Source organism: Lutra lutra, chromosome 9, assembly GCF_902655055.1.
Source record: "Lutra lutra chromosome 9, mLutLut1.2, whole genome shotgun sequence".
Taxonomy (NCBI): domain Eukaryota; kingdom Metazoa; phylum Chordata; class Mammalia; order Carnivora; family Mustelidae; genus Lutra; species Lutra lutra.
This window is the reverse complement of record NC_062286.1, coordinates 83516148-83536635: the sequence shown is the minus strand read 5'-3', so window position 1 is coordinate 83536635 and position 20488 is coordinate 83516148. Positions and strand designations below refer to the sequence as shown.

The following is a 20488-nucleotide window of genomic DNA, read 5'->3' as shown; positions in this document are numbered from 1 at the left end:
TATAATGTGAGGCAGATAATTAGCACTTTTAAAACAATCCAAAAGTAAACTTGAGAGCAAAAATATTTCCCCTACATTTGGGAATTTGAGGGAGGACATGGAGTCCAGTTTTAGGAAACAAGAAATCCAAAGAAAGCAGGATTACGGGACGTCCTCTAACAATAGCGTTCAAGCAGACGACCACTGTGCACAGCTGTAAAGGTGACGAGAAGCTCGACTCTGTCTGAGGCTAAGTATAGGAGAACTGAGGTAAGATGCCTGAGGAGAGATACAGCAGCCGCCACCAGGCAGGACTGACTGAGCAGAGTGAAAGGAGAAGTGGGTTCCCTTGGGAGCTGTTCCTCATGCAATGCCCCCGCCCCCGCATACTAAAGAAGTCCCAGGAGTCACAGTCTTTGGCTATATTTAGTGAAAGGAAAACCAGGGAACACTATGGAATGGTATCAGTGCACCTTGTCCCTGATCCAGAAGAGGGATCCCAGTGACACTTGGGATCACTTCCAGGTCAAAGGTTCTGAGAAAAACAAGCTTCACTGACTTTCACTCTCAGTCAATTCGTCTTCCAATTCTCAGCACAGGCCTCAAGAACAACATCCTGTTCATCTAGATTCAAGTGGTAACAGGCTCCACTGGTCTCACAGCTACAATTCTCCTGACTGCCGGGTTAATGTTGGGGGTAGCCTCCTACCTGGGGCCATGTTTCTCCTCTTACTGGCTTAAGGTGAACACACAGGGTCTGTGTGCTTTAATCAGCCAAGACCTAAGCAACATGTGTTAAGATGAACATGTTTTTTGTTTTGACAGGTTAATACTCACTTTAGATAGTGTTCTGTTTCCTGTAACTCTTCCTCTCCCTAAAACAAATATGTGCACACGCACACACACAATCATGTTTTGGCTGTAAAATAAATGTTGATACAGCAAAAGAAGATCCCTCTCACCTATCTCCCCGTGTACATTTTTTTATGTGTGATCTATTCTTCCTATTTTATGAATTCTGGTTACTGCCGTGGTCCATTTGTGCATCTTATCTCAGTGAAAAAGGAACAACTGGCCCCATCCCAATTCCAGAACATTCTCTTGCTACCTGCTACCCTCTCTGTGGCTTTCACGTCAAGCCCAACTCACCACACTCACACATTCTAGCCTAAGATGAAAAGATTTTCTTCTGACAAATTAGCTTGAGGAAATCTGATTTTATAACTCCATGATACCTGTATTTAAAAGCCCCTCAATTATTATCTGGGAAACCTGCTATACAAGTGATCCTGGAACAATGCACAGTTCAAACCTGCATTTTTCTAGGGTGAAGTATACATTAAAAATAACAAGCCAGATCCTGACTTGGTAAAACTGAATTAAATACAAGCTATTATCATTTTTAGAAGTTAACTCCAAGATGATATGCTTTTTTCCCTGCTCAACAGGGAAACTGCTTCTCCTTCTCCCTCTGCCCCTCCCCCTGCTTTTTCTCTAATAAATAAAATCTTAAAAAAAAAAAAAAAAAAGATGATGTGCCTTCCTCTCCCTCCACACCCAAAACCCCAGAATCTGAAAAAGATACATTCTGGATAAATGGGATAATTTTTTTGTTGTTTTATCTGATCAAAAGGCAAAATTAAAAATATATATATTTTGAGGTTCTTTCTCAGATGCTGGTCAGAGGCTTTCCACACATAAAAACCTTGAAACACAGGAAGTCCTATTTCACAGATGAGAAAACAGAGGTACAAACCAACAAAGTGCTTTGCTCTCTCTTCAAAACTATGACAGTGCAGGAATTTATAACCAGGAATTTTTCTACCAGATAACATCCCGACTAAGAAACATTTCAAAAGAGCAAAAAACACACAAAAAACAAAGCAAAACAAACCGTATTCTGAGGAAGTTATTTGGTAAAGAAAATAAAAATCCTCATTCAAAAAAAAAAATCCCACTTTTAAATATTTTCTTTAAATGATTGTTAGCATTGACATGTTTGTTTGTTAAAAAACATATTAAGTGGTAAAATAACCAAAATCTGGTGGAAAGCTCTCTGAATGTTTCCAGTAAGAAATTCTGTAGAGGCAAGTTTTCTGGATAGCTGATCCCCAAATTTTCAGAGGTTCTTACATTTTTTCGTTTTTTACTGAGAAATCCTTCAGAAATGTGTGAAATCCCTTTCTTTAGAAACCAGACATCCCTTCAAGTCCCTGGGCAGCAGAGGGCCAGTGTGAATGAGCATCAGTCACTGGTCCTCGGTGACACAGTCACTCGGGGGCTGATGGGAGCAGGGCTCTTGGCTTCTGTGTCGCACAGCTTCATCTGAGCATTTGTACTTTATTTTTCCAATGGCTTGACTTCCCACTTTCCTCGGTGTCAGCTGCCACTTCTGGTTGGCAGATTCTCTTATGCAATACCATTCTATTTGCAGATTCTAATATGACCGAAGTTTATTCATAGAATTGCTACTAACCAAGCTTCCATTTCCTGAGGACCTGCTGTACATCAGGCACAGTGCCTGTCAGAAGATACCTCATCCTTCTAATCCTTTCACAGCTCTACGAAGGAGATATTATACCCATTTTATAGGTGAGGAAACTGGGGCTCTGATAGTTTGTCCACATTTGCACATCAAGGAGGAGGCAGAATCTAGGGTGGGCCTTCAGACTCTGGGCTGACCCGCCTTCCTCGGGCGTGCTCCCTGGGTGCTGCCAGAGCCACCAGCCATGTGAGAAGAGCTGGGAGATGAGAACAGAGCAGCACTGACGGGCCAGGGCTCTCTCTGATCCCTGGAGTTCTTGAGCATTGTGAGCTTGCGCTGTGGACACCCCGTTGGCCGATTTCGTTCACTTCCAGGGTCAAAGGAGAAAAGCAACAGAAACTTTTTGTAAAATGTAAAAAAGTCCATACAAATGCTGCCCTTAACTTTTTTGAACTAGTAAACAGCAAATCATTAAAAAAAACAAACTCACATTTTAATCCATTTTAGAAGCAAGCAGACAAGTAGACTGCCCCGGAAGCTACAGATGGGATTCAGGGCTCAGTGGCTGGCTAATGGCCTCCAAATTCCCCAGGTACCAGGGGTCCCCTCCCTACATCAGACCTGGGAGTGTGGCCCAGTAAGCCCAGGACACGGCCGGGCAGAAACAGATTTTCATGAGAATATTCAATACTAGGTTTTGCCAATTTTATTGGAAAATAAAATCAGTCCATTGACCAGTGATACATGCTGTACATGAATCAGGTGTTTTACTGTATAAAAATACTTGGTATCTGCTCATAATCGTATAAAGACATTTCTAAAAACCCTTCATTATTAACCAGTAAAAATATAATTTATCAAAAATACCACTGGAAAAAATGGCTCAATACCTTTTCTTTTATCACAAATACACAAAGAGGCGGTAGGAGAAGAAAAATACAAATTCTGCTAAACTAGTTTTCACTACTGGAAGCGAAAGGCTTTGTTGGCAAAGTTTCCTTCAAACACTTAGGCTGACCACCATCAGATAATGCAGTAAAATCTAATTAATGAGGAAGGCCTGAAAGGAAGAGCTTAAAAGAGGTTTGGGGGGGAAACAATAAAACAAAGGAAGTTCCCAGAGAACTAAGAGTGTCGCTCCTTCCTCCAGAATCCTCCCCTGGGAAATGGGAATGACACGGTGACATGCGCTTTCCTGTTGGGGCTCCTCCTGGTCCCAGGCACATCCCTTGATTCTTGTCCCTCCCTGAACTCCAGGTGCAATGCCACTGGTAATTCTTGGTCAGTCTCCCCACTCCTTATTTTTCTCGCCAACTTTGCTGCTAAGTCTAGGTTTCAGAATTGGCTTCCTTGGCGCTACACACGCAAGTGTATTTTATAGATGACAGACTAAAAATCATCAGCAACCTAGGTTTTAAGTAGCTGATAGGCCTTTTGGCCATGACCGCCCCAAACCCCAGCCAAAATAAAAATAAGGCTGGTTTTTTGGAAACAGCAGTTCCAAAACAGTGCTATTAGTCAAGGCTGCCAGATCGGATCCAAGAGAAAGCAGGTGGAAAGAGAAGAGGCAGAGCATTCAGCTCTGTTTCTGTCTAGCTCTGATCACTGTGGGGGACGGGGATACACTGTGCCATTTGCGTTCACTCGTAACAGTGAACATTAAAAATAAAAAAACAGAGGGCCTGTCCATGTTCATCAACCTTTAAAATGGGGCAAGTGGCATGTGAACTTGGCTTTTCAGTTTTCTGGGGTTTCTCTAAGGAGTACCATCAAGTTCTAAAAAATAATTTCCTATACCAAAAATCTAACTTGCTTTCAATTTTAATTCACTAAGAAATATTTACCTTTCAGGAAAGAATATATGAAAGCAGAAATAGTTTTCAGAAAACCCAACCAGAATTTTTGTCAATTCCAACACTCAGAAGTTTAGAATTTGGTTTCTTAAATGCAAGCCTTCCTAGACTCAGCCACCATCCTAGAAAACAATCATTTCTTCTCACAAAAGTGCTAGGGGGTAGGACTGAAAGGGATATTTATTGACCCGAAGTCAAGTGTTCAAGACACTACTACACTCAAAGCCAGCAACACCGTTGTGAGCCCTAGGTCCGACAGCACTAAGAATGTATTTTTTTAAAAAATAGGTCACTTGCTCTCTCTATAACATTAGGATGATTATGAAACTTAAATCTGATCATCTGTGGGCATTTTTCAATAAGAAAGCCCTACCCAAATCTATGTCAAGTAGGCAAATCACTTGGAAGGCACCCAGACAAGGAGAGACACACCCACAGCCTCCCCAGCCAAGAGCAGAGTTTCTGGCTGGAGACAGAACGCCTTCTCATAAAGTGACAGCCAACAGACTAAGTGCTACCAGACTCAGAGGAGAGAGCTGGTGTCCTAGGGCAGTTTCCTGGGGAAATCTCTTAAAGAAACAGAGCTGGAGTAAATTTCAAATTTCATAAAACTCTGGTCTGCTGGAGAAAATTCGAGAAGGCATTCTGGTCAGAGGAGACAGGAGGAGAAGCAGGTATGAAGAAGCAGGAGTGGTGGGCATGAAGGCACACGAGGCTGACTTGGGAATTCACACAGCAGGACGGTGAGGGAACAGCCATGCAGACAGACTGGGGAAATAGGGTGTTGGCTCCTCAACCAGGAGGAGCCCGGCAGAGGGCTTTTAGTAAGAGCAGGAGGAGCTTAGAGCAGCACTTCATGAAGGACAGCTAATCAATCTGTGGGCCAGGTGTGTGGCAGAGAGGAGGAGGAAGTGACTTGGAAGTTGTCCTTCCAAAGAAGCGATGAGTCAAGTGGAATGCAGAAGAGGAGGGTAGAACAGAATGGTCATTCCAGCGAGGGAAGCATGCAGAGCTGGATCAGGTCTCTGCAATTCCTGCTTTTTAGTCTCTCTCTCCAGCACAAAGCTGAGGTTATTTCAAAAACATGCAATCCTTACAAATCCCTCTTTTCACCGAAATGAGAGTTATAAATGTCTGTAAAATGAAATGCAGTCTTTGGAAAAGGAGAGCTGGCTGTCGATGCATATGGAAAGTGCAAAGCAAATGGAAAGTTCTCCTACCCTCGTCTGTGAAATACCAGTCTCACTTTGCCAAGGAAAGCCGGGGGGTGGGGGGGAAGGGACCAGGCAGTACCCGAACTGGGCCATGGCCCCGCCCTTGGACTGTAGACAACATCATAAAACCGTTTATAGATGCTAAATATTTCCTGCTAGTTCTTCCCTCTCATTTGTGGTCCCGGTGCCTGTTAGCAGTCCAAAAACTCAGGCAGGGCATCTGCTGCTTTCTAAAAGGATTTCCAAGCCCTCGGTTCTGAATTGGGCTGACCTGCTATCACCACCACATTCTGTTCCCTTAACGATCTGATTCCAGATGACCTCAGGGATAAGGGATGTCACAGGTGCATTTTATGACTGTACAGTCAGTGGGGGCACAGCCCAGCCTATAATGCCCGAAGACGGGAGTCACCCAAGGAACTCTGGGCTGAGCTTCTCCCCTGCTACCCGAGAGGCACCTGCACCTCCTTCTGCAGCGTTTTCTTAGAGTCTGGCCTTGTGGCCCAGGACAGAAACTGGGGTTTGGATGAAGGGGGCTGCCGCTGGACTGGCATGTGGTATCTGACCTTCTTCCAGAACCTTGTCTTTGCAGACCATAACCCCTCTCTAAAGTCCCCTGACCAGCGTATGGCCCCATGTTTCTGTCTGATGAATTTAATGGTTTCTGGCATTTTTTCATAGTCTTGGATTTTCTCCAGTTCGAGCAGGACAATTTTAATTCCATCCTGAACGAAAGCATTGTACATGGCTATCTGCTCTTCAGATGAATTCCCCAGGCAGCCCAATCCTGTTGCTTCTGGGACCAAAATGATAATCAGTCTTCTGCTTTTCCTTATGTTTTCATTAGTGACGTCAACAATGTCTAAAAACATGAAGCACAGTAAGAGTGAGTAAAATTTCAATTAATAATCATTCTCTCCCAAACCAAAACCCCACAAGGTTCTTCCCATCCCATCCCTTTTGTCTTCTAATGCTCTTTTTTCCCATCCTTTTTTTTTTTTTTTTTTAAGATTTACTTATATGAGAAAGAAAGAGAGAGCATGAGCATGGGAGGGGCAGAGGGAGAAGCAGAGAGCCTCTTTGGGACTCTATGCAAGGACCCTGGGATCATGACCTGAGCAGGCAGCTGCTTAACCAACTTAGCCACCCAGATGCCCCCTCTTTTTTCTCATCTTAATTAAGATTAAAGAAGTTTCTGATTTTATAGACCAACTCAAAACCTGACCCACAAAAGTTGAATATTTCATTTAGGACTCAGAATCTATTTCTGGTAGAAATTTTAAAACCTTAAACCATTTGATTTCTTCCACTCCTGTGGTGCTATCTCAGGTGGAAAGTAACTATTGGATCTGACTAGTTGTGAAGTTTTCCAAAACTAAATAAAACTTAATTATTCTACCAGCAAAATATGAGAAAAGTAAGTATTTTGCATTTAATAGATGTGAAAACCGCCATCACACACCACCGAGGAGGTTCTTAAAACGGCCAAATCTGTATACCTACACCATGGTCCTTCTAGAAAGACAAAACCTAACTTTAGCAATTATTATTTTTTTTTTATTTCTTTTCAGCGTAACAGTATTCATTGTTTTTGCACCACACCCAGTGCTCCATGCAATACGTGCCCTCCCCAATACCCACCACCTGGCTCCCCCAACCTCCCACCCCCCGCCCCTTCAAAACCCTCAGGTTGTTTTTCAGAGTCCATAGTCTCTCATGGTTCACCTCCCCTTCCAATTTCCCTCAACTCCCTTCTCCTCTCCATCTCCCCATGTCCTCCATGTTATTTGTTATGCTCCACAAATAAGTGAAACCATATGATAATTGACTCTCTCTGCTTGACTTATTTCACTCAGCATAATCTCTTCCAGTCCCGTCCATGTTGCTACAAAAGTTGGGTATTCATCCTTTCTGATGGAGGCAGAATACTCCATAGAGTATATGGACCACATCTTCCTTATCTATTCGTCCGTTGAAGGGCATCTTGGTTCTTTCCACAGTTTGGCAACCGTGGCCATTGCTGCTATAAACATGGGGTACAGATGGCCCTTCTTTTCACTACATCTGTATCTTTGGGGTAAATACCCAGTAGTGCAATTGCAGGGTCATAGGGAAGCTCTATTTTTAATTTCTTGATTATTTTTACAACGAAGACTTTTACTCTTTTCCGTGACACACTCACCTTCCCCAACATAGGCATCCCTTCCATAAATGAACAGTTTATATCCATACTGTTCTTCTAAGACCTCAGGCAAGACTTTAAACACAAAAATATCTGAGGGACAGGTGGACCCTTCCCCAAGAGTCTTTGGATATAGAATGTAAGCATCATAGATCTTTCCATCTGAAGCTAGAGAAGAAAATGTGAAATATTTAGATCCAAAAAAAGGAAAGAATTGGTAATGTCAGTCTCCCCAACATGCTGTTCACAATGAATTATTAATTTGTGTGTGTGTGAGTGTATGAATGAAGCAGCTGTACCAAAAATACAGTAACTTTTTAAAGTGGCGCTCTCCTACAAGTCTCTATTTTATTGTGTCTCACCCTGAATGTATTCTTTATTACTGAATGGCCGCCTCATGTGCAGAGATTCTTTTCCTCTTGGTCGGGGAACTATCCTTAGCAACCTGGTCTTATCTTCTTCCCTGTGTCTCAGCCCTGAATTCTATCCATTCTTCCTTTTATGTAGTATCGTAGTATTAAATTTTTTTTTTTTTGCAAGGTTTAAACAAAAGAGAAAGCGAGAGCTTCCCTGATGCATGAAAACCATCGTTTCTTTCCTCTGAAGGCAGATCATGGGGTCATCTATGTCCTACCCACGCAAGGGGCCGACCCTCAACAGTACTAAACTGGACCGGCAAATAAATGCTCTGAAATGCCTGTTTATCCCGCTGTGAGGAACACTAAAGCAGGAACTTGCAAACAATTCTATTCAGCCTGTTCAGTCCCCAATGTATAATGATGTGTAAGAGTAATTACTATGCTTGTATATGCCACTTTTCATTTTAAAATTTAAGTAAAAAGCCTCTCAGTTATCTTCTGTTATCTCTTAACTACCCCCTCTCTCCAACAAGGAAAACTTGCCCAGAATACAAAATCATACCTTTTTTGGGGAGAAAATCATAGCAAGAATCCCGGTACCAAAGCACAATGTCAACCTTGAAGATTTTGTAGATGAAAACAGAGCATGTAATTATTACTGTTAACATGACAAATACACCAATCGTGTGCTTCCTGAAATCAGGCACTATAACAGAGAAGAGGGAAAAAAAGATATTAGAACCAAAAGAATTAAAAATTTGGGTATACCAAATTAAATATTATCATCTCAGAGAAACCATTTTTGGGACTGTTCTGCCATCCCAAATCGCAGATAATATTAACATATTCATTATTATCACTTTATAAAACATACTAATATACAAAGCCATCTAGAATTGATACTTTATAAAACTGAGGTGCACTATATTAAATCTCTACCTAAATTTTACAATACAGCTGACCCTTGAACAGTACAGGTTTGAACTGCATGGGTCAATTTATACTTTTTTTTTTTTTTTTACAATACAGTTACTATAAATTATGATTTCCTTAATAACATTTTCTTTTTTCTAGCTTACCGTATAGTAAGAACGTAGTATATAATACACATAACATACAAAATATATATTAACTGTTTATGGGGTCAACAGCAAGCTATCAGCAGTAAAGTTTTGGGGACTCGAAGTTATACTCGAATTTTTTGACTGGGATAGAAGTGTTGATGCTCCTGACTCCCATGTTAGTCAAGTGTCTGCTATATACGATAACACAGAAAAAGTGCCAAAGTGCATAGGATAGAGCACTTCAGAGCAAAACAAGTCAAAGTCACTCAAAACCCTACAGAAGTTTCTGGAGGTATAAGAATCAGGAAAGCTGAAGTCTAGGGGAAAGGAAAGAAGGGGCTTAGGAATGCCAAACAGAATGTGTCACTCTTCCACATTCTTCTAGCTTCATTCCCTCCAATGATCACAGTGGAGGAGGGGCAGAGTAGCAAGGTGAAGGAAAGGTAAGGGGGTGTGGTGTAGAGAAGAAAGAAGAAAAAAGTGCCTTCTAAATGTCAGGGCTCATGTAGGCATCCAGAAAAGAGAGTCTAAAAGCTCTATTATTTTAATTTCCCAATCTGGGTCTTGGATCCATCTGTAGCTGATTTAAATATGAAATAGGAATCAAGATATACACCATTTTTCAGACCAATATCCAATTGGCCCAATGGATAGTTCAGACTGATAGCCTTAATTATGGTAGTTTCACACAAAATCATGATACCTGTAGTGTAAATCTTCCAGATTTGCTATTTTTACTCAATACCACCTTGATTATTCTTGCCCCTTAACAGTTCCATATGACTTTAAGAATAAACCTGCCCACAACAACACACCCACATAAAGACATACCCAAACTTGCACAAATACTGTTGGAATTTTGGTTGGAATTTTTTTTGAATCTATAGATTCATTTGGAGGGAACTGATATCTTTATAATACAAAGTCTTTCAATCTATGAACATTGTATATCCTTCTACCTATTTAGGTCTTTTCTAATTTATCTCAATGACTTTTTTTAGTTTGTATCACAGAGGTCTTAAATAGCATTTGTCAGATTCATCCTAAGTATTTGATAATTTTTGATAATATTATAAATTTAATCTTTTAAGTTTAATTTCTATTTGTTGTTGGTATTTATTGACTACATAAAAATACTGTATGTATGTACATATATGTGTTTACATGTAGAGAGGCACTAGTGATCTTGTTAAATTCATTTCTAATTCTAATAGTTTGTCTATAGGTTTTTAAATTTTCTCCCATGTACACATTCATAAATACCCTATATTTAATCCAACTACAAATAATCAAAATATTTCACAAATATTTTTAATATTGTGTTTGATTCTGTAATTGAAAAAACCCCAGTAACTTCTGACATCCTCTCTGGAAAGTGGATATTTAGGCTTCCCCTGTCCATTATGCTGTCATTTACTTAAAATGTTCATTAGATACCTATGATATGCCAGATTTAAGTCACTACTAGCTCTGGAAATAGAATGGCTATTAAGATAAGTGGTCAGCACCATCATAGAATTTAAATCAATAAAGAAAACTAAGTATGACAGATACTGTGACAGGGGCATAGGGTTCTCTGAAACTATATAACAGAGGCACTAACCTTGTCTGTTTGGTCAGAGAGCTTGTTAAGGGCAGGCAAAAGGACAGAAAGCTTCCAGGAGAAGAAATGGTACAGCTGACAAGTAAAAGAATAGAAGTTTGCCAGGTTAAGAGGACTCCAAAAGCATTCCAGGCAGAGGAAACAGTACTGCGAACCTCAAGGTCATAGACTCTTGCAACAGTGAACCAAAACTGCATTTCAAATATTCTGTTGTTTACCTGGATGTATTAATTGGATATAAGTTGAACTTAGGCCATCTGTATTCCTGGCTATACAAGTAAATGGATATAGATAAAACCTATTTTCCACTTCTGAAATATTAAGAATGGCGATGACTGTATCCTTTCCTCTTTCTGAAGGATTTTTTACTCTGTTCAAAAGAGAGAGAATAAATAATTTGTTTAAGGAAAACTATAACTGAGACACATATACATGGTTTATCTCTTTATTCACCACATGAATTGCAGCAGAAATTATCACCAGCCCTATGCACAGGAATAATAACCAGGCTGTTAGCAATACTGATCTGAGATTTTATAGCGCAAAGACCACTGTCTGTAAAAGACTCAGAAGCAGAGATCAAAGTAAAATTACCAGCTTCCAAGAAGAAAAAGATGGATGTGCATTCTAGTCACCATGAGGGCACGGAGAAGAATGCATGAGACGAGGAGCCTGGAGCAGATGGCCAAGGAGAATGCTAAGGAGTCGGGAGTTGATCCCTAGAGAGGAAACAGAGAGCCACTAGAGACTTGAGACGTGGAGCCCCTGATTCTTGGTCCCACTTAACGAGTCCTTCCTCAACTTTTTAAAAAACCAGAACACAAACTCGACAAGGCAAGAAACAACAAATGTTGGAGAGGATGTGGAGAAAGGGGAACCCTCTTACACTGTTGGTGGGAATGCAAATTGGTGCAGCCACTTTGGAAAACAGCATGGAGTTTCCTCAAAAAATTAAAAATAGGGGTGCCTGGGTGGCTCAGTGGGTTAAAGCCTCTGCTTTTAACTCTTTATCAGGGTCCTGGGATGGAACTCCACATTGGGCTATCTGCTCAGCAGGGAGCCTGCTTCCTCCTCTCTTTCTCTCTGCCTGCCTCTCTGCCTACTTGTGATCTCTGTCAAATAAATAAAATATTTTTTAAAAAATTAAAAATAGAACTACCCTATGACCTGGCAATTACACCACTGGGTATTTACCCCCAAAGATACAGATGTATTGAAAAGAAGGGCCATATGCACCCCAGTGTTCATAGAAGCAATGTCCACAATAGCCAGACTGTGGAAAGAGCCGAGATGCCCTTCAACAGAGGAATGGATAAAGGAGATGTGGTCCATATACACAATGGACTATTACTCAGCCATTAGAAAGGATGAATACCCAACTTTTGCATCAACATGGATGGGACTGGAGAGGATTATGCTGAGTGAAGTAAGTCAAGCAGGGAAAGACAATTACCACATGGTTTCACTTACTTGTGGAACATAAGGAGTAACATGGAGGACATTAGGAGAAGGGAAAAATAAAGGGGGAGAAATCGGAGTGGAAGACAAACCACGAGAGACTATGGACTCCAGGGAAACAAACGGAGGGTTTTAGAAGGGAGGGGGGTTGAGGGGATGGGCCAGCCCGGTGATGGGTATTAAGGAGGACACGGATTGCATGGAGCACTGGGTGCTATATGCACACAATGAATCGTGGAAAAATCATGGAACACTACATCAAAAACTAATGATGTACTGTATGGTGACTCACATAACACAATTAAAAAAAAGAAAAAAAAAAACAGAACATGAAGGGTAATTCAGGAAAGTTGCTTCATTGGAATGTTGTAACATATTTACCCAAATTCAAGAGAAAGCCTTCCAAGTGGTCTGTTATTTGCACCACAATGACACGTACTTTTACCTGAAGTGTAGAAGATCTTATAAATCCTGTTCAGCTCAGCAAAACTCAATAGGGACAGCAAAGCACCAAGGGCCCATCAACTAACTTTTGCTATCCAACTAAACCATCAAGGTTGTATACATTTCACGACATGATTTTAATACCACAACTTCTCTGTTACACATGTTAGCATACTTACAGCACATATTCCTCTGCCAGCACGGAGTCGTCCTCGTCAATTGCTGACCCATTCCACTTCCAGAAGACAGAGTCACTAAACTGGCCACTGACATTGCAGATTAATTGCAGCTTGGATCCTGCAAAGCAATGTAGTTTTAATCTTAGCAATTGACTTTTATCTGATCTATCTAGATTAATAAATGGCCATTGAGTAAAGATTTTAAATTATAGAAAATTACAAAGAAAAAGAAAAATTGCCCTTAAACCCACCACTTGGAGATAACTGTTATTAATAACTTCATGCCTCTCATTCCTCATCTTCTCTGTGTACACATGCAATTTTAAAAATGGAGTGTTATGGTCTACTATTTGTAAATATTGTATCCTGGGAATTCCTGCTCATGAGATCAGCCTTCCAAAATAGTCTGTTTCAAGGCCGTTTACTATTCCATAATACAAATACATTAGGATTGATGCTTTTCCTATTGCGAAACACAATTTGTCCCTAATTTTTTCACTGTTAGGATTAATATTTTTTTTTAAAGATTTTATTTATTTATTTGACAGAGAGAAATCACAAGTAAGCAGAGAGGCAGGCAGAGAGAGAGGAGGAAGCAGGCTCCCTGCTGAGCAGAAAGCCCGATGTGGGGCTCGAACCCAGGACCTGGGATCATGACCTGAGCCGAAGGCAGCGGCTTAACCCACTGATCCACCCAGGCGCCCCTAGGATTAATATTCTAATGATTATTCTTGCACATCAATATTGTACATATACTAAAGCACTACTTTGAATCAGTAAGTACAGATTTAAAAAGCCAGCCCCCCTCACGCAAGGGAGACTATACATAACATCACTTTGTCCAGCAGTGTAAGCAAGTGCTTTTTATCCCCTTAGCCCCCAGATTCCAAATACTTTTGGTCATTGACCAACAAGAGAAAAAAAAAATTCCATTTAAATTTTCAACAGCATTGCTTGAAATCAGGGTGAATGAACGTGTCCTTTATAAGTTTAGTATTCATTTGCCTTTAAGAACTGCTTGTTATGGGGCGCCTGGGTGGCTCAGTGGATTAAGCCGCTGCCTTCGGCTCAGGTCATGATCTCAGGGTCCTGGGATCGAGTCCCACATTGGGCTCTCTGCTCAGCAAGAAGCCTGCTTCCCTCTCTCTCTCTCTCTGCCTGCCTCTCCATCTACTTGTGATCTCTCTCTGTCAAATAAATAAATAAAATCTTTAAAAAAAAAAAAAGAACTGCTTGTTATGCCATTACTTGAGTCTCATATAAACCTCACTGCTGTGTGGGAGTTCTTTATAATAGCCATGATATTAACTCTTTATCATGCATGAAAACTATTCCAAATACTGTTCAGAGTTCACTGCTTTCCTTCTATTTTTGTTTATGGAAATTCTTTGGGTATAGATATTTTTATTTTTTACTTGGTCAAATTTCTGTTTTATCTGTTCTCACTTTTTTTTCTAAAATCGGGAAAATATCTATGTACATTTTCATTGAGGTATATAAAATGTTTTCATTGTTTTATTGTTTTGGTTGTTTTAGTTCTTTACTCTATCTAGAATATAATTAATTGGGTATGGTGTGAGGGAGAGATTTAACCTAAGGCTTTTGTCCAAATAGCTGATTGATCATTTCAGAACCACTTATTGAATAACAATTTGTAATGCCACTTTTATAGAAAATAAATTATTTATTTGAGACTTTCTTGATTTGAATGCGTATACTAATGTCAGTGGTACCACAAATCTTAATTACTGCAGTGTTAGGGTAAATGTTAGTATCATTTAGAGCTCTTCTTCCCAAGATTATCTTAATAATCTCATCATTTTAATCTTCTGGGTGAATTTTAGAACTACTTGCCAACTTTTGTGCCCATTCATATTTTTATTGGAGTCCCATTAAAACTATAATTTTAAGAGTTGCTATCTTTACAATTTCCAGTTTTCCATGTAAGAAAAAATAGACATTTCTATTACAGTTTTCCTTAATTCGGTGTTTCTCAAGATTGTTTTCATTATTGTTTCCCTTTGGAGCCTTTTAAGACATTTTTATCCTAACTGCTTCCCTCCCTGTGAATTTTTAATACCACAGACACAGTATATTGCTTTAGATTTTTTTCCACTAAGAACAAATTTTCTCCCCATTGGAAATAACATCACTCCCACTCTTTGTCGATATGTAAGCTTTAAATCTCAATTTTCCTGAGAGATAGGTCAGAATTTGTACGTTTTTTTTCTCTCCTATAAATCCTATATACTTTTGAAAGATTTTGCTAAGAATTTTATAAACATCTCTATGACTTGTTGCAAATGGGATCTCTTTGCCCATTATGTTCTCTAGCCAGTTATTGCCAAACACGTTTACCATTTTAGAATATCAATTTTAGTCACTTGCTTGCTTCTACAAATATTTTTATTTTAATGAAGTTGGTATAGACAATGTCCATTTAAAACCCCTATACCCAGGCCAAAAAGTACAAATGAAAGAAAAAGAGCAGTGCTCTGTTGCATACACTTCTGCATGAAAAACTTTATTAACTACTTATGAAAATTACAAGTTTTCGGGGAGTCTTACGACAAGCTCTTTCTTTAATCTTAAAATGGTTTATCTTCAGTGAAGCCATCTTTGGAGTTAGTCCCTATCTTCACCATCTCTACGGCCCCTCAACTTCAGCCCAATATTCCTCTTCTTTGGGGCCAGACCCTCAAATTTTAAAAGCAGTTTTAAGGAAAGACCGTTTTTCCACAGCTCAGTTCTCTGAGAAACTTCCATCTCCTACTGAAAGCCACATGTCCAGACGAGCCAGAATTTCAGGGCCAGTCAGAAAGCCATTATGAACACTAGCATTGGCGAGTTATTTACCACAAGCCTGAAGACGCACAGTCCTGGAAAAGGGCGGCCCCTCTGTGCACATGTGTAATTTGTAAAAAGGAGAGGGCGACGGGAACTGAGGTTTCATCACCAAAACTCAGCGCCAGGAAAACAAACGATAATGACTAATGGACACCAGAATTCACACCACCAGATGCCTTAAGGAGGTAAGGGGCCAGTCTTCAATTCCATCTTGAACGCCACATGACAAAAGAATTATTTTGAAACTAAAAGAGGATTAAGGGGAAAGAAGAAAAAAATAAAAATAATATCTAAACTGTGGTATGACCTCCCTGTTTGTTCCTGATAAACTTCAATCATATCTTCCTCCATTCCCAGCTCCCCTGGACTGTCATTATCAGCAATCCCCTGACCTTCAAAGAAAAACCTGAGTGAATTCATGGGAACATCCGGTCTTTGACAGTATGATTCTTTGAGTTTCCTGAGATGTGTCGTCCGCCATCGTCACTTCAGAGCGAATCTCACTGCCACCATGTCCAGTGACTGAGTTTAATGTACACTCTTTCCTTCTTATCCCTCAAGTCCCCAGTTAAAGGTTTTGCCTCCTGGTCAAACATAGTGATGACGGCTTCACCCAGAGTCTCCTCCTCGTAGTAGTGGTCTCAGGGAGGCAGGACCTCGCTCGGGGACTTAGAAATCCATCTCTTCCCCACAGCACACCACCGCAGCTGAAGGGACTTCTGCTACACCTAGAATATTAATTTTGTATCTGGCCAATTAATAATATATTAATTCTAACCTCTCCCCGGTAACTCTCTTGAAATACATACGTACATTATATGATCTGAAAATAATAAAGTCCTCTTCCCTGTTACAGTAAGCATGCCTTGGTTCTTTTATGTATGACGGTATCAATGGGGCACTTCTAGAATATCTGAAGCAATGCTGGTTATTTGGGCATCTTTGCTTGGAGGGTCTATGCCTGTAGAACATCTCACACTAGTGTGGTTCTCCATTAAGAATATTAGGGACTATCAGTTTGAATCGATGTTATTTATTAAGTTAAGGAAGTATCCCCCAGTTCCTATTTTTCTAAGTCATTTTATTGGTATTGAACCTTAGCATAAGCTTGACACCCTTTAGGATAATCATGTGACAGGGTGACGTGTGCATCTGGTCAACGGGGTATATTAAAATAATTATCTCCTAACATGAAGCTATTTTTTTGATTTGGAGATCAATGCCACCTGAACTTCAGAGGCCTAAAATGTATGCCTCTAGAACATGAATTCTTAACAGAAGCTATGGCCAACAGGGCAAAAAGTGGTTCGTGGGGAGAGGGCAAGAAAATCCTAGATATTGCAATGGTTTGTGGCCCGGCAAAGTGCCGTGGTAGAGCAACAGATATGCAATAGATCTGTGGCATTAGAACTAAGAAGGGGGGCGCCTGGTTGACTCAGTGGGTTAAAGCCTCTGCCTTCGGCTCGGGTCATGATCCCAGGGTCCTGGGATCGAGCCCTGCATCAGGCTCTCTGCTCGGCAGGGAGCCTGCTTCCCCCCCACCGCCCCCTCCACCTGCCTCTAGGCCTCCTTGTGATCTCTGTGGTCACAAATGTTTACCTTCTAATCTCTGTACAGCTATTCACTGTCTTCATGCAGTGACTTTTACAGAAAAGAACTTTGCATTTCAGCCTGGCTTTTGATCCTCTGATACCAAAATCTGTTTTTATGTTTGGACCAGTGGTTTTCAAGAGAACATTCGGTGATGGAAGAAATGTTCTATATTTGTGCTAATACAATAATCAGTGGACACATATGGCTATTAAGCCCTTGAAATATGGCTAATGTGACTGAAGGACTATTTTTTAATTGAACTAAATTAATTAATTTACTTGATTTAAAGTTACATGTACATAGCCACATATGGCTAGTGGTTACTGGATTGTATAAAGTAGGTCTGGATGCTTATAGGATTATGTCTTTGCTCTTGAAATAAAAAAATTTCACTGACTTGGTGGTCATTCTAGAAAAATACTTTTCCTTTTTGGTCTGTTATCCTACCCGTCAGTCTAAAAGTTTAGTTCTGATCTTAAGAAATCCATCCCGTGCCAGTCAGATAAATTACATTTCTCATTTCTAGTCCTGTTGAACTTAGCCTTTGGCTGATGTTTTCATGGAAACATCCACAGGAAAGTGAGGGTGGGCAAATCAGATGTGACTAGATTTCTGCTAGGAGAGGCAGGAAATCGAAAGAAACATTTAAAGACATACTTTGTTTTTATTTTCCCACTAATTACAGATCTACTCAGTAAACAGTTTTGGTAATGTGTAGCAAAGGTAGAGTTTATCTTAATCTTGAGTTCAAAATAATGATTTCAGCATAGGGTGATTGGAACCCACTTACCCAGCCCTACTTCCACCGTCTCGTTAGCTGGACTCACAATTACAGGCCTCAGAGGCTTGTATTCTTCTGAAAGACAAACATCCACAGGGCTTCTTAGTCTTTTATAGATCAGAATCTCAACTGATGACAACAGTTAGCAAAATGTACGAAGACATACCACGTGGCGGCGGGCCAGATATGCCCCCGCGTGCCCAAAGCGTAGATGGCAAGAGACAGAAGACAAGAGATGAAGGAAAGAGGCCAATGCGGATGTCACGGCTAAGCACAATGCCTGCTGGTAAGCCTGGGCCCTGCACAACCCGTTGAGTTTGGTGCTACAAACACACACATCACAGGGACTCTAGACAAGTGCGTCTCGCGAAGCAAGTCAGGAACAGCAAGTAGCTGTGGAGAGGGACTTCCAAGGATGATGCGTGAACCAGAGAGACCACCCCGCACTAGACCTGCTTCTCTTTAGTAAGTGCAGTCATGACCCAAGAGTGCAATGCCAGGCGATTTGGCAGAATTTATTTAAAAGGGCAGAAGAGTATCAAGGAGCTCCAGAAATTCCTGTTTTATTTCCAAGAAGATTGGCTTCAAAGGTCCATCTGTGGCCAAGCCTGAGAAACTATGAACTGAAATGCCCAGTATTCCAGCACAGTAAAAAAATAAATAAATAAATAATAATAATAATAATAACCTCCATTAAGGCTGGATCTTGTCTCTTCTGTTCCCTAATGTATACCTAGAACAGTGCCTGGTATATAGTAGATGCTCAATTGATATTTCTGAGTCTGTTCTCTGAAAACAAAATATGACCTCTTCTCTGAAGTATATTATTTCTATAAAAGGGATCAGAAAAGACAGAGAGTATTTAAAATATATTTAATCTATTAAAAAAATTCCCTAGTTCTCTCTAAAATTCTGTCTGCTGGTCTGCTTTCTGTATGTCAAGAAAGACAAACCAGAGCTACCCCACGGTCACAGAGAGGCTGCTAAGATGGTTGTAATGTAAGGAGTGTTGAAAATTATAATTCACTAATGCTTGTAGGAACTAGGCAAGGAATTCATTTTGTTTCAATAAAATTAATGTTTGAAATATATAAGTTATTAGAGAATTGAGAAAACTTAGCTCTATGTAGGGTGATTGTGTTTAGGGTCTACCTGAGACAGTCCCCATTTATGCCGGCTGTCGCAGCATAACCACTAATAAGGTCCCTTTAACTTTTAAAGTCATGGTTAGAGGAACTCTTATTACTGAAAGTTTACAAAATCTATTTACAGAAAGGCTGAGCATTCTGCCTATCCCCAGGTTATTTGTAGGAGTGCATTTTCTTGTAAAATTGCTTTTAAGGTGAAACACAGTTAATAGAGAACTGAAAGCCTCGGGAATATTTACAAGAATAATTATCAATGCCTATTTATTTCTCCTCTGTTTTGCACCAGGCACATGATCACAGACTGAGCATACTTGGTCACTAATCTCCCCCAACAACCTTGGAAGGTTGTATCATCTTACAGAGGAGGAAAGAGGCTTAGAGAGGGAAAATAACTGAGCTAACAAGAAACTAACAAGAGGTACAGTACACTCTAGGAATGCAACACATTCCAAAGCCCATTAGCATCCACCCCATCAAGATCAAGTAGATGTTCCTTACTGCTAGACACTCAGACTCCCCAAGCAAAAGCACTCAGGACTGCCCTTCCTCATACTCTAGTCACAAGAAACCCCAGAGCTCTCTGGAAGAACCATCTTCAGCCATGGCAAAGAACAAGCCTCTTACTTCAGTTGGAAAACACAGCTCTTACCGTCTGTCTAATTAGCCCTGCATCTGAAGCAGGGATGTAAAACGTGTACACAGTATTAGCAACAAAAAAGCTAAAGCCATGCAACCTTTGGCAAGTTATCAAGCTTCTCTTGGGTTTAGCTTCTCCCTGAACAATGAAGGTACCATTAGAACCATGGTTTCTGGGCCTTCCCAGATTCAAACTCCTAGGATTGGAGCTATGACTCACCTATAGTCTTCAGTTCTATAACGCGGGTAACACGATATTGCTTTCCCAAGTACATGTAGAATATTCCACAAGTATATTTCCCATTATGTGCTGCAGTCACATTTGCTATAATAAGTCTATCTTTCACTCCACTAAAGTATATATTGTCAAGAAGTAGAGGTTTGCAATCCTAGAAAGAAGGAGAGGAAGGAGGTATTAAAACCAATTAATGATTTTCCCCAGCCTACCAGCAAAAGAAACTCCATTTTTCCATATTGGCAAATATTTTATGCATGTAGTGTGTGTGTGTATATGTATGTATATGTACATATTCATATATATTCATAGATATATGAATTGAAAACCTCGGGAAAATTTATAATAATCATCATCATACACCTGTCTTATACCAAACACATGATTGCAAGCTGAGCACATATATGAATATATATGACTATGTTTCT

The 20488-nt window shown here is 40.2% G+C and overlaps 1 protein-coding gene across 8 annotated transcripts in view; it reads right to left on the bottom strand.

Moving 5' to 3' along the window:
* Nucleotides 1-3152: 3152 nt before the first annotated feature.
* Nucleotides 3153-20488, bottom strand: part of IL1R1 (interleukin 1 receptor type 1) — a 78787-nt gene continuing 61451 nt past the window's right edge. For 5 of the 8 annotated variants that reach the window (XM_047745351.1, XM_047745353.1, XM_047745352.1 and 2 more), the window contains 7 exons: nucleotides 20046-20214; nucleotides 18051-18116; nucleotides 12821-12938; nucleotides 10958-11109; nucleotides 8635-8778; nucleotides 7714-7881; nucleotides 3153-6393 (listed from right to left, as the gene is read on the bottom strand). In XM_047745351.1, the coding sequence (XP_047601307.1) occupies nucleotides 5975-6393; nucleotides 7714-7881; nucleotides 8635-8778; nucleotides 10958-11109; nucleotides 12821-12938; nucleotides 18051-18116; nucleotides 20046-20214 (1236 nt within the window). In that variant the 3' untranslated portion in view covers nucleotides 3153-5974. Of the gene's footprint in view, nucleotides 6394-7713; nucleotides 7882-8634; nucleotides 8779-10957; nucleotides 11110-11333; nucleotides 11459-12820; nucleotides 12939-14050; nucleotides 16396-18050; nucleotides 18117-20045; nucleotides 20215-20488 lie in introns of those variants that run through there. The other 3 variants (XM_047745355.1, XR_007130049.1, XM_047745356.1) reach the window with 3 other exon arrangements.